General features: G+C 39.4%; 1 protein-coding gene across 1 annotated transcript in view; it reads right to left on the bottom strand.

The window, feature by feature from the left end:
* Window positions 1-1456: 1456 nt before the first annotated feature.
* GARS (glycyl-tRNA synthetase) overlaps window positions 1457-11998 on the bottom strand; it is a 68099-nt gene continuing 57557 nt past the window's right edge. Inside the window, exons 12-16 of the mRNA XM_012640679.1 lie at window positions 9054-9139; window positions 6844-6953; window positions 3934-4027; window positions 3038-3228; window positions 1457-1751 (exon numbers count right to left, since the gene is read on the bottom strand). Coding sequence (XP_012496133.1) covers window positions 1626-1751; window positions 3038-3228; window positions 3934-4027; window positions 6844-6953; window positions 9054-9139 — 607 coding nt within the window. The 3' untranslated portion in view covers window positions 1457-1625. The remainder of the gene's footprint in view (window positions 1752-3037; window positions 3229-3933; window positions 4028-6843; window positions 6954-9053; window positions 9140-11998) is intronic.

Raw genomic sequence — 11998 nt, 5'->3', positions numbered from 1 at the left:
ATCCAGCCTCTACCTCATAACAAAGATGTTTGCCAATGAAAACCGAAGAGAGCTTTGGTTTCAATCCCTTTATGATCCAAAGTAGGTAAATTCCACTATGTATTTAATATCTCTTCCCCTAATAAGCATAACAGTGTCTGAGGTGGTGGTGACCATTTGCCTACGGAGGCAGTCATGCTGTAAAAGGAAGTAAATAAATGGGAAGAAGTAAAGACACCGCCCCCCCAGGTGACACTGCTAGAACATATGCCCAGTTATGAGCTATATCATAAGGAATTAGAAGTGAGAGGAATCCCTAGAAAATGAAAATTCAGTTTATTTAATATCTAATTCTTTCTAATTTAATAACAAATGCTTCCAAAAGTACCAGTCAGAAGAGAAATGAGCTTTAGTATAAGACTTTCTTCCCAAAGAGGTTTGTTCGAAAATCTAAGACTTATCTAAAGACTATTTATTGAAAATCTTCTATGTCCAGGACTGCGGCAGTCACCATTGGAGATAAGATACAAATGGGAGAATCCCTGGGGATTCTTATTTTGCTTTTAAGAAATGACAACTTCAACTGTTCTTCATACCCTAGACAAAGGGAAATATTTTGGAGATCACGACTCTTCCACCCAATACTGTATCAGACTAGGTCCAGATATCAGACAAGGTCCTAACTCTGCAAGTAAGTAGCTGTTCAAATTCACACATCCTTGAATTTTTTCCTTACAAATAAGCATACATCTTCTGAGTGTTGTAACAAAACCATAACAGAAGTACCTTAAAAGCTGAGCCAAAAAATACTAGGCTAGAATCAAGACATTGGGATGGTAGAAAATTGCTAAGTGAGACCAGACAGACGGAGTTCCTTTAGCAGCCGGAGCTCAGTGATTTTCAGGGCTACCAGTGAAGCCAAGTACAAGCACGACTTAAATTAAAGGGTGCTTCTGTTGACGCAGGCCCTCCTGGAGACTACGCCGACGGTGGGGTCGGCAGCCTTGTATCCCCATGCCAGTGCATCACCTCCTCCCTCTTCACCACGCCTGCCACCCCATCCTCGCCTTGGCCTTCTCAGAAGCGATTCCACCTACTCAGTGACTGCTGACTCTTTAGCACGATGCATCATTTTCCCAGAAAAAGAGAAAGAACAGGAAAGGTAAATCTATAGACAGAAAGCAGATGAGTGGTTGCGTGGGGCTGAGGTTGGAATGGGGATTGAAGGCAAGGCTGTAAAACCGGATTGTGGCGGTGGTTGCGCAACTCTGTAAATATACTAAACATCAAGGAATTGTAACATCATTGAATTGTACACTTAAAACAGGCTAATTTTATGGTACGTAAATTATATCCCAATAGAGCTGTTAATTAAAAAAAAGTATTGTGTTTAACATTAAGCTGTGAGCGTGTCTACCCAAAGGTGAGAGAAACAGCTTTGCTGAGAACCCGAAAACACGAGCCAATGGATTACGAGTTTGTCCGGAATTCCTTCAACTTTAATTGTTTGGGTAAAATCAGGCAGCCACTGAGGAGAAAATGCAGTCCCTGGGAAAAATCACAATGCTGTTTTCTTTTGCAAAGTGGACATGATAAGAGTTATTTTTTTTATTACTGCAAGTGGTCAAAAGTTGCCAAAATTGTCCTCATTCCTCGATTGTCTCTTTTTTTCCAGTCTCTTGCCCTTCAAAGAGAGGATACCTGGCCTCCACATCAGCCCACGTGATGCTGCCACTGGCCAGATCTCGGACCACACTGGGAAGTTCAGAAACCTGGAGTAAAAGAGAAGACTAAGTATCAACGAACTTGTTCAGATTTTCAAAAAGAGGATTCACCCTGAACTCAGGAAACCTTACACAGAACCAAACAATGTCATCCCAGCCTGTGTTCATGCTCTTCTTCCAACCCAGAATGCCCACCAGCTCCGCTGGATAACTCAATTCTGCCACAAGGCTTTTCCTAACTTTCCTAAATCTCTGGGTCACTTGAAGTTACTTCACATGTGTTAAATTTAACTCTTAGAACAGGAGTCAGTCAAGTCACACGTATGAAGGGGATCAGGAGAGATCAGCAAACCAGAAAGCTCCTGCTACAAGGGCCAGCTGTTCCTCAGCCACAGCCAATGCTGGCTGCACACGGCAGTGGTTCTCAAACTTGCGTGTGCATCAGAATCATCTGGAGGTCTGCCTGCCCCCTCTCCCTCTCCAACCCCCAGTTTCTGACTTAGTAGGTCTGGGGTGGTTCTGCCCATCTAACAGGTTTCCAGGTGATGCTGATGCTGCTGGTCTGGGGCCCGCACTTTGAGAACAACACCACATAGGCACATAGGTCCAGAGTGGCCAGATCTGGTTGTAGAAAGACAAGCCAGAAATCCATGACTTCTGGATTAGACTACGAACTCCTTCGGAAAAAAGCAGCCTTTGACTTCTGTTTTCCCTATTACTACCCGTATCAAGCTGAGCACAAAACAGGCACTCTAAAGAAATATAATACTTGTTCAAAGTTAATACACGGGTCAGGCAGTTGTAAACTGAAGTGGCCACTCTCTCCTTTCCCATCCACTCCTCCCCCTGCTGTGCTAGTCCCGTCCCCATCATTCCCTTCCTGTGGAGTAAAATCACCGAAATATTACTCACTGTTTTGAATAGGTTAACACAGAGAAGTTTATACATACACACATACACGTTTCTATAGAAATATAAAGATAATAATGTCTAAGCCCCCAAAAGCCTGCCAATAAAACTATGTCAACAACGTCTTGGGATCCTATTTCTCTTGCCCAATAAACAAACAACCATTAAAAGCAGCTGCTGGAGAATGGGCCCAGAGCAGTCCAAATGGCTAGAAAATATTAGAGAAGTGCTAATGGGTATTTCCATAATTAAACCAAGAGGACTCGGGAATCTGGACTCTGTTGGATACAAGCCTATCAGACAATCAAAATTAAAAAGAAAAAAAAGGGAGGAAAGAGAGCATAAATCTATCAAAATCTAACTCAAATCAGTAAGAAGCAGTAAACATTTCTAAGACTAAAAACACCAAAGAGAATGCCGGATACCTCTGCTCTTATCTGCCGCATCGAGTCTCTGTCCCTCAGTGTTGCAGTGTGAGGGGTCCTGTTCACTGTATCGAAGTCAATGGTGATGCCAAAAGCCACACCGATCTCATCGGTCCTGGCATAGCGTCTTCCAATCGACCCAGAGGAATCGTCTACTTTGTGAGACACACCGTTCCTGGTCAGAGCTTCCGCTATCCAAAATAAATGAAGTAAATTAAAAATAAAGTAATGGAGTAAGTCTAATGTTATCTAAATGCTGTCTTACAAGCTCAGGAAACTTATAAAAGGGACCAGCACAAGAGAGCAGCAGAGGTTGCACTTGCAGGAGAAAGAAAAAGCCCCCGAATTTTTAATAAATCCCTTGCTGAAGCCCAAACCTTCCCTCAAACCCACATCTGATACAGCTTCAGGGGAATGAATGCTGGACTAAGAGCCAAGGCCAAGAGGCCAGTTCTGACTCCACCACTTCTATTTGTACGGCCCTGGCAGCTCAGTGGACTCTTCCCATTTCCCGACTCTGAAATAAGTGGGTCGCGCCAGATGACCAAGAGGCTCCCTTTTGGCACTGCAGATCCAGTGGCTGTGGATCCACCAGAGTTGTTACACTCCACTCGGGTTCCCTTGATGAAATAAGCACCGAGTTCAAAATAAGAGGCCAGTAATTTTTAAAACTGACTCTTGGGTCCTACCTTGACTCATTCAAATGCTAGGATAAAAAATCCTGAGCAAGCTTAATCTCTCTCTCTCTCTCTCTCTCAGAAACAAGAGCACAGGCTAAAATCACTCAGATTTATTCTTTATTCAATCTATATTTTATTGAAATCAATGATACATTTCCTAAAATTCAGTCTACTTGATGGTGTTCCCATGGAGATTACCCAATTGGATTTGCTTACATAATTCCTTGACAAATGGCACGAACTCCTGGTTCTGGCTCAGTGGGAGGACGGAACATTTGAATGGAGCGACTACCGCAGGGAAACTGAAGAACTAGATGGTTTAAAAAGAAAGAAATCCAAATATATTAATTTATAAATATTGAAATGCTAATGTCCCAAACTAAGAGGTTAATGTTCGGTGGATGTCCAAGCATAACTTCACTATCAAAATGCCAGAAAACATGGTATGAAAAGCAGTATGACAAAAGAGAAACAGGAGAACCAGAATCAGAAATACCCAGTTTCAGCTATAAATTTGGACCAACTCAGAGAATTCTCTCCAAACCTTAGTTTCTTCACCTAAAAAGTAGGTCTCCACCACCTGCTCTGCTTACTCCTTAAGTCTGTTATAAAAAAGCCCAATAATGTGAAAGCATTCTGAAAGCTACACATATAAGATGGTAATGTTTTGGTCCACATAAAAGCCTTACTTCTTTCTGCGGAGACCACCTGAAGAACCTCCCCACAAATCATCAAATAACAAGTTGTAGTGCCAAAACACAAAATCCCATTCTGTCTTTTAAAAGAAGAATCTAGGAGTCTTAGTGACCAAGTGAAACAAAAAAGTTTAATTAGCTCATAAACATATGTTCAAAAGAAACAATACAAAACCAAGAAAGATGTTCTGTATACCTATGCTAAAAAAGTATAGCCTTCCTAAATTGCTCCTGAAATAGGTTTCTGAGTAACTCAGGATCAAAGAAAGCAAAGATATTCTGTGAAAGGCAAACTAACCTACCATTTAGGGTTGGAAATGAGAGCTGAAGGCAATTCTTAAATAATACTTGTATAAAAGGTTCACTTGAAGGCAAAAATACGGGAAAAATTTATCCCATAAATATAAAGAATGACACAGGTTCCAATTTAGCCCCCCACTCAAAGCTTAATTAACCTTTAATGCCAAGCAATGAAAAATATCCCATTATAAGTAAACCCCATACTCCATCAATATAGCTGCCTATATCACAGAAAGTTCAGAATTCTACTCCCTTCCTCCATGTTGTGATAATTTTATTTAACATGAGAGAGGGAGTAGGGACTTGCCTTTACAGGAAAATACTTTTTTCAAATTTCACTGGCAACGTTTTTATACCAAATTTATAGGCAAATGGATTGAAGGACTAGGTGCTAATAATTTAGAAACATTTTTGGCTTCCCACAGCCTAATCAAATTTCTCTTCATGATGGGAATTCATAAAACACTGTGACTAATTCATTCTTGTTTAGCCCTTACAGAATTTCTATTAAAGCTCTAGTTATATCAATATTGTTAGATTCAAAGGAACAGCTAAACAATAAAAAAATATTTTTATCAGAAAAATAAGCAGAAAAGGCTTAAAGCAAACTTAACATCTAAAAAGAACATGTGCAATCATGTACGTTATCATTCCCCAAGAAAAATCGAGCCTTATGATGGCCTAGGTGGGGCCTACTCCAGGTTCTTACTATCTGTTGAATGAATGAAGAGCTGTTCCTTCAACATCAGGAAATGAAGATGCGACTTTACAGCGCGGATTAAATGCTAACTTTATTAGCTATACATTACAATAATGTGTCAGATCTCTTAAAACACTGGCACCAAGAACTCACCAGTTCATTCTTCAAGGTTAAATGTCCTAGAAAGAACCACGGGATTGATGTCCAACGTTATGGACACTCGAGCTTTAGAATGGTCAAGCAGATGAGACCGTTTCTATTTTTGGTTTTTTTGTTTGATTTTGTTTTTGTTTTGAGAAAGAGTCTCGCTCTGTTGCCTGGGCTAGAGTGCAGTGGCATCGTGATAGCTCATTGCAACCTCAAACTGCTGGGGGCAAGTGATCCCCCTGCCTCAGCCTACCAAGTAGCTGAGACTTACAGGTATCCCACTACCATATCTGGCTAATTTTTTCTATTTTTTATAAAGATGGGGTCTTGCTATGTTGCTCAGGCTGATCTCGAACTCCTGACCTCAAGTGATCCTCCCACCTTGGCCTACTAAAGCACTAGGATTATAGGTGTAAGCCACCACGCCCAGCCCAAGACTGTTTCTTTCAATTAAGTTGAGATATATAACCTCTCCTGTATCCACTCTTTTGATTGGTTTTCTTAGAAATCTGTGCCTAGAAATTAAAGGAGTATAATTTCTGCAGGCAGAGGTGAGGTGAGGTGGTGAAGTAAGGCAGAATAAGGAGATAAAGTGGAAGGCAAGGAGCAGTGATTCAGAGGCAGCAGTGCCAAAGAAAACATGTGGGAGCTGATGAAGACTTCTTATAAGCTTCTATCTTCAGCAATGCTTGAGTGCTAGGATACTACCGCCCAATTTATGATCTGTCAAGCTCCCACACTGGAACCACTTGTGGTTCTTATTTAAACACACACACACATCTCTCTGAGTCTCAGACCAATGAATCACCATCCCTGGAATAGAACTAGGAATTTACATTTTTACCCCAAAACTACCCTAGACAATTTTATGCAGTTTGAGAGGCTTCCCTTTAATGCTTTACCGGAGTATAGCTACAGCTTGGTGGTTTAGCCAAAGTCTATGAGCCATCTCATGAATCCCAATTTTCTGAAAAAGTGTATACACAGAAAGTACCATTTCTTCCACTGATGCAACATAGATTGCAACCCAAAGTTATACATTTGGTCTCAAAATAGAGAGCACCAGGCAACTGAAACGATAGCTTCCAGAATAACCTATACATCCTAAAGCTCAAATAAGATTACATATGAAAGTGGTTTGTAATAGTTAAGCGAAGATGAGTAACATCATGAATATGTTACAGTAAATAATAACTAATCAGTCATTCCAGAATCTTATTAATGTACTTCGGTAAATTTTATTTTCTGACATAAAAGAACAGCACACCATACAGGACAACCTACCGTTCTCTGTTCATCTCCTTCTCGTACATGGAATGTATGCTCAAATACCGTATACATGATCCTGCCCAGGCCAAAGGAGGGTTCAATTACATTCGGAACAACTTCTTCCACTGCAAATGAGAGAGAAATTCAACATCATTCTCTCGAATACCACATAATACATTTCAGATCCTTTCTAAACAATTCGTAGCGCTAAAAATATCTCTATTCCAAATGGATCTTTTGGGGTCTCGCTCTGTTAACCTGGCTGGAGTGCAGTGGCTTGATCATAGCTCACTGCAGCCTCAAACTCCTGGGCTCAAGCCATCCTCCTGTCTCAGCCTCTCACAGTGCTGGGATTATAGATGTGAGCCACCACGCCTGGCCCTAGATGGATTCTGATCTCTGCACATCAGGAAAAGAAAATCAGAACATACATAAAAGTTATTTGCTGACAGGAAACACACCTTTTAAAGAGAAAGAGTGAAAGAAATTTTCACCAAATTTAATTGTTTGCATAGTATAAAAATGAAATGAGTTACCAGAGAATTCCTTTCCCAGTTGGTAAGCTACAAACATTAGCTATACCCTATTAGCTGCCTTGCCTATCTAGAAAGCATAAAAAATTTAAAGCTTTTTTAGTAAGACTTTGTTAGAATTAAAAATCTACCATAGCTGGAAAAATTAACAAAAACAATTCCTACATGGAAAAAGTACCACACGGTTTGTGTTTGTTTTACTTTTTGAGCTTGTTATCTTGATGAGAACTTGTTAAGAGCCAAGTTACTGGCACTGTGTCCCCAAGGTTCAGGGGTCAGGAGGCCCTCAGCAAAGAGTTTGCTTGGGGACATCAAAGACATCTTTACCAGGGGCCCCATGGATGAGACAATACCTGTGGTACACACAGAAAATATATTGATAATTATTCCCTATTCTTTGAAAAGGAAGCACAACTAAGCACCGTCCAGGTCTAAGGTAACTGACCATTACCTTGGAGAGTTTCTGTTTTACGGGAAATGAGATAATTAGAACCAAAACTCACATATGTGGGGGGGAGAGAGGCTGTTTCTTTCATCTGGGATAAAGAGTAAGAATATTTTAGCAATGTGATCGAGGCATTTTCCACCCATCCTTCCACGGCATCCAAGCAATGGTGAGGTATAGCTCTGAACCAGGTGCCAGGACGATGACCACAAAGCCCCGAAGCATGCAGAAGCAGCCCCTGCTCACTCCTACCACTGCTCACTGAAGCCTGGCTACAGGGCAGGCCAAGGACAATGGAAAGGTAGGTCTACTCTCTCCACTGACAGCAGCTTCTCAAACACCCACCACTGTTTCCAGGAGCTTCAATTCAGTCACAAGTAACCATCAGCATACTTCATATATGTTCCAAAATACTCATTACTCAATTCGTAGAATTTGTTCCACAAAAAATAATCTCTTTAGCTTTTAAAAAAGCATGAAAGATCACTCATCTAAATGATTTTTTCTTTTTGGCACAAGGGCCACACACCCAGCTCTAAATGACTTCTTAACAAGTTATTTTGCCAAAAAAGACAGGGGGGTGAGTTTTTGCTTAAGAAACAAAAGGACTTTTTCTTACAATGAACAAACAAAAGAAAAATATTTTAATCAAAGGAATATTCTTGGCCGGGCGCGGTGGCTCACACCTGTAAGCCTAGCTCTCTGGGAGGCCGAGGCGGGTGGATTGTTTGAGCTCAGGAGTTCGAAACCAGCCTGAGCAAGAGCGAGACCCCGTCTCTACTAATATTAGAAAGAAATTAATTGGCCAACTAAAAATATATAGAAAAAATTAGCTGGGCATGGTGGTGCATGCCTGTAGTCCCAGCTACTGGGGAGGCTGAGGCAGGAGGATCGCTTGAGCCCAGGAGTTTGAGGTTGCTGTGAGCTAGGCTGACGCCACGGCACTCTAGCCCGGGCAACACAGTGAGACTTTGTCTAAAAAAAAAAAAAAAAAAAAAAGAAATATTCTTCATATGCACCTCAGGCCACAGAAAATGTAAAGGTGGTAGTATAAATTATTTTTCAGTACAATTATGTTTAAGAAGAAAAAAGGCCCAAGTGAATGTCTTAAACATATTCACCAAATTTATAGTTGTGGCATTAAGGATTTTTTTTCTCTTCAACTTTTCTATAAAATAGTTATGTTATAAAAACATTTTTAAAAAGCTTTAATGAGTAATGACTTTTAATTATTTTTACAAATTTACCATGCAGTGTTTTCTGGAATCTCTTCACACTGACCATGTCTTTTGTTAACTGAAATGTTTTCCCTTCAGTTTCAATAGTGAATTCCCTACAAAGAAACAAAACACATTTTATATTAGTTAAAACACGCCTCCCTGTGCCTTAATTTAAAGGAGTTTAAAACTTGGTCAACTCTCCAGATATAATATCTATAGTCAAATTTAAATTATTTCACAAGGAACACCAAATTAAGTATTATTCTAACTTACTCTGGGTAGGCACCCAAAAATTTTGACTAGTTTTCTAAAATTTCACAAATGACTTCATGGCAAATTCCTTTGGTTTTCAGATTGAGGTAAAACCAAAAACAACTTTTTAAAATTTCAGTTGTAGAAAAACAAGTTAGTCAGAAGTGGATCTGCTGGTAAAAAGACAATTGTTCTCATTACGGTCCCAACGAATGTAAAAATGAACCAGCTCGTCATTTTACAGAAGTAATTTTAACACTCCCACAATACTTCCAAAATAAACTTTGACCCTTACGCTGATAAAGACCAGTTTAAAAGAAGTTTAATGATTCTGTTTGATATGTCAATATAAAATATTAGCCCCCAAAATCACTGGCTGCAAAATGCTCATGTCCTGAGATATACCCATTCAGTTTCAGGTTACAAGAATTCACTGTTACAAAAAGCTTCATGTAACACCTATATTTCTGCTTATGAGTATTTCCTCACGTCAGGGAGATCAATTTGGATTTCTCTTGCCTCACCAACAGCTCAGTGCTGGCAAAAAGAGCCCTCATGTGGCTGTCTTTGAAGCTGTACAGCTGGCATGCACTCTAACTGTATTTTGCTAGTTTCTACCTGTGATAATCTCATGCCCCAACCGGATGGTTTTCACTGATTTCTTCCATTTTTCACTATTCTGTCTAAAGTTTACGTGTGCACGCATCAAAGGCTCCGTTACATAGTGTCTCATGTACCCTCTCTGTGAGCACAGTTTAAGTGTAGCAGAGGTAACGGTGATAAAAGAGCTGCAATTAGCAAGGAGACAGCCGTTATTTGAGAATAATTAATACAGCAAATTGTGCTGGTGTGTTGTTTGTGGATAATGGTATCTAACTAGTGATATAACTTTGTCCATTTTAGTGGGAGCTGATGCATAAACAGATGTAATTCTAGAAGACCAGTAACGTATTTAAATTTTCCTACTGAAATGGATAATTTCATCTTCAACGTGCAAGAGTTCCTCTTATGATAGTTCTTCCGACAAATGTATACACACTTGCAACCACCATGGCCGCAAAGGTCCCCTTGGGTCCCTTTCTTGCCTATCCCCCCCACCTCCCAGTCAACTACTGATCTGCTTTCCATCACTGTCAACTAGACTGGTCTTTCCTCGAGTTGCACGTTTAATAGCACATCTTTTGTGTGAGACTTCTATCACTTGGCCTAATGTCATGACAGGGGTTGGCAAACTTTTTCTGTAAATGCAGATATAAAATATTTCAGGATTTGCAGGCCATGTGTGGTCTTTCGTCATCTTTGTTTTTGAACAATCTTCGAAAATGGAAAAACCATTCTTAGAGGGCTGTACCAAAAACAGTATGATGGGTGTTTTAAGTGTACTTTAAACAATGTGCACTCCAGCTATTAGATGGAGTGTTCTATAAATGGCAATCGGGTTAAGTTAATAGTGTTTATATTTTCTAATTCCTGTTGATTTTGTCTTCTTCCTCTGCCGATTACTGAGGGGTGTAGAAATCCCCGACTATAACTGTGGATTGATCTATTTTTTCCTTCAGTTTCGTCAAGTTTGCTTTGTATATTTTGAGTTCTGTTTTGAGTTGTACACACATTTAAGAGCAATATGCCTTCTTGATGAACTGACCTCTTTATCATTATGAATTGCCCCTTTTTGCCCCTGATAATTTTCCTGTTCTAAGCTTACTTTGTCTGATATTAATATAGCCACTCTAACTTTTGGTTAATATTTGTATGGGAGATATTTTTTGATCCTTTTACTTTTAAACCTATTTGTGTATTACAATTGCAGTGAGTTTCCTATAAACAGCATTTAATTGGGTTTTGAAATTTTTAACCAGTCTGACAATCACTGGCTATTAATTCTGGTGTTTAGATTATATTTAATGTAATTATCGATACTGTTGAGTTTAAATCTACATCTCACTAGTCATTTCCTATTTGTTCCATTTGTTTTTTGTTCCTTTTCCTCTTCTCCTGTCTTCTCCGGGAGTAAGTCCATTATTGGTTTATTACTTAAACCCCTTTGGTTTTTGTGTGTTTTTTCCAGGCAACTGATTTAGAGTTTACTGTATGCATTTTTTAACTTATCATTGTCTACCTTCAAATAATATTATACCACCTGACACATGATGTATACGCCTTACAACACATATTCCCAATTCTTTGCTCCCATCCTTCGTGCTACTGAAGGCATACATTTTACTTCCACATGTTACAAATTCCACATTATTATTTTTGCTTTAAACAGCCTGTTATCTTTTAAAGAAATTAAGAGATGAGAAAGAAAATGTCATTTATATTCGCCCACATATTTATCATTTATAGAGCTCATAAGTTCTTTGGCTAGATGTAAATTTCCATATTTCTGCCTGAAGAACTTCCTTTAATAATTCTTACAGTGAAAGTCCGCTGGCAATGCATTCTTGGAGCTTTTGTTTGTCTAAAAGTATCTTCTCTTCATTTTTGAAAGATATTTTTGGTGGATACAGGATTTTTGTCTTTGAGTGCTTTGAAAGATTTGATCCCACTGCACTGTGACTTGCACAGTTTTTAAAGAGAACTCTAATCATTCTTATCTTTGTTTTTATGTAATGAGTCTTTTCCCCACCAGCTGCTTTAAAGATTTTTCTTTTCATCTCTGGTTTTTAGCAATCCAATTCTGATGTGCCCTTGTGGTTTTCTCTGTGGTTATACTGCTC

The sequence above is a fragment of the Propithecus coquereli genome, unplaced genomic scaffold (genome assembly GCF_000956105.1).
Source record: "Propithecus coquereli isolate 6110/MARCELLA unplaced genomic scaffold, Pcoq_1.0 Scaffold156, whole genome shotgun sequence".
In the NCBI taxonomy this organism is placed as follows: Eukaryota; Metazoa; Chordata; class Mammalia; order Primates; family Indriidae; genus Propithecus; species Propithecus coquereli.
Note: the sequence above shows the minus strand (reverse complement) of the source record. Positions and strands in the feature narration are given on the sequence as shown.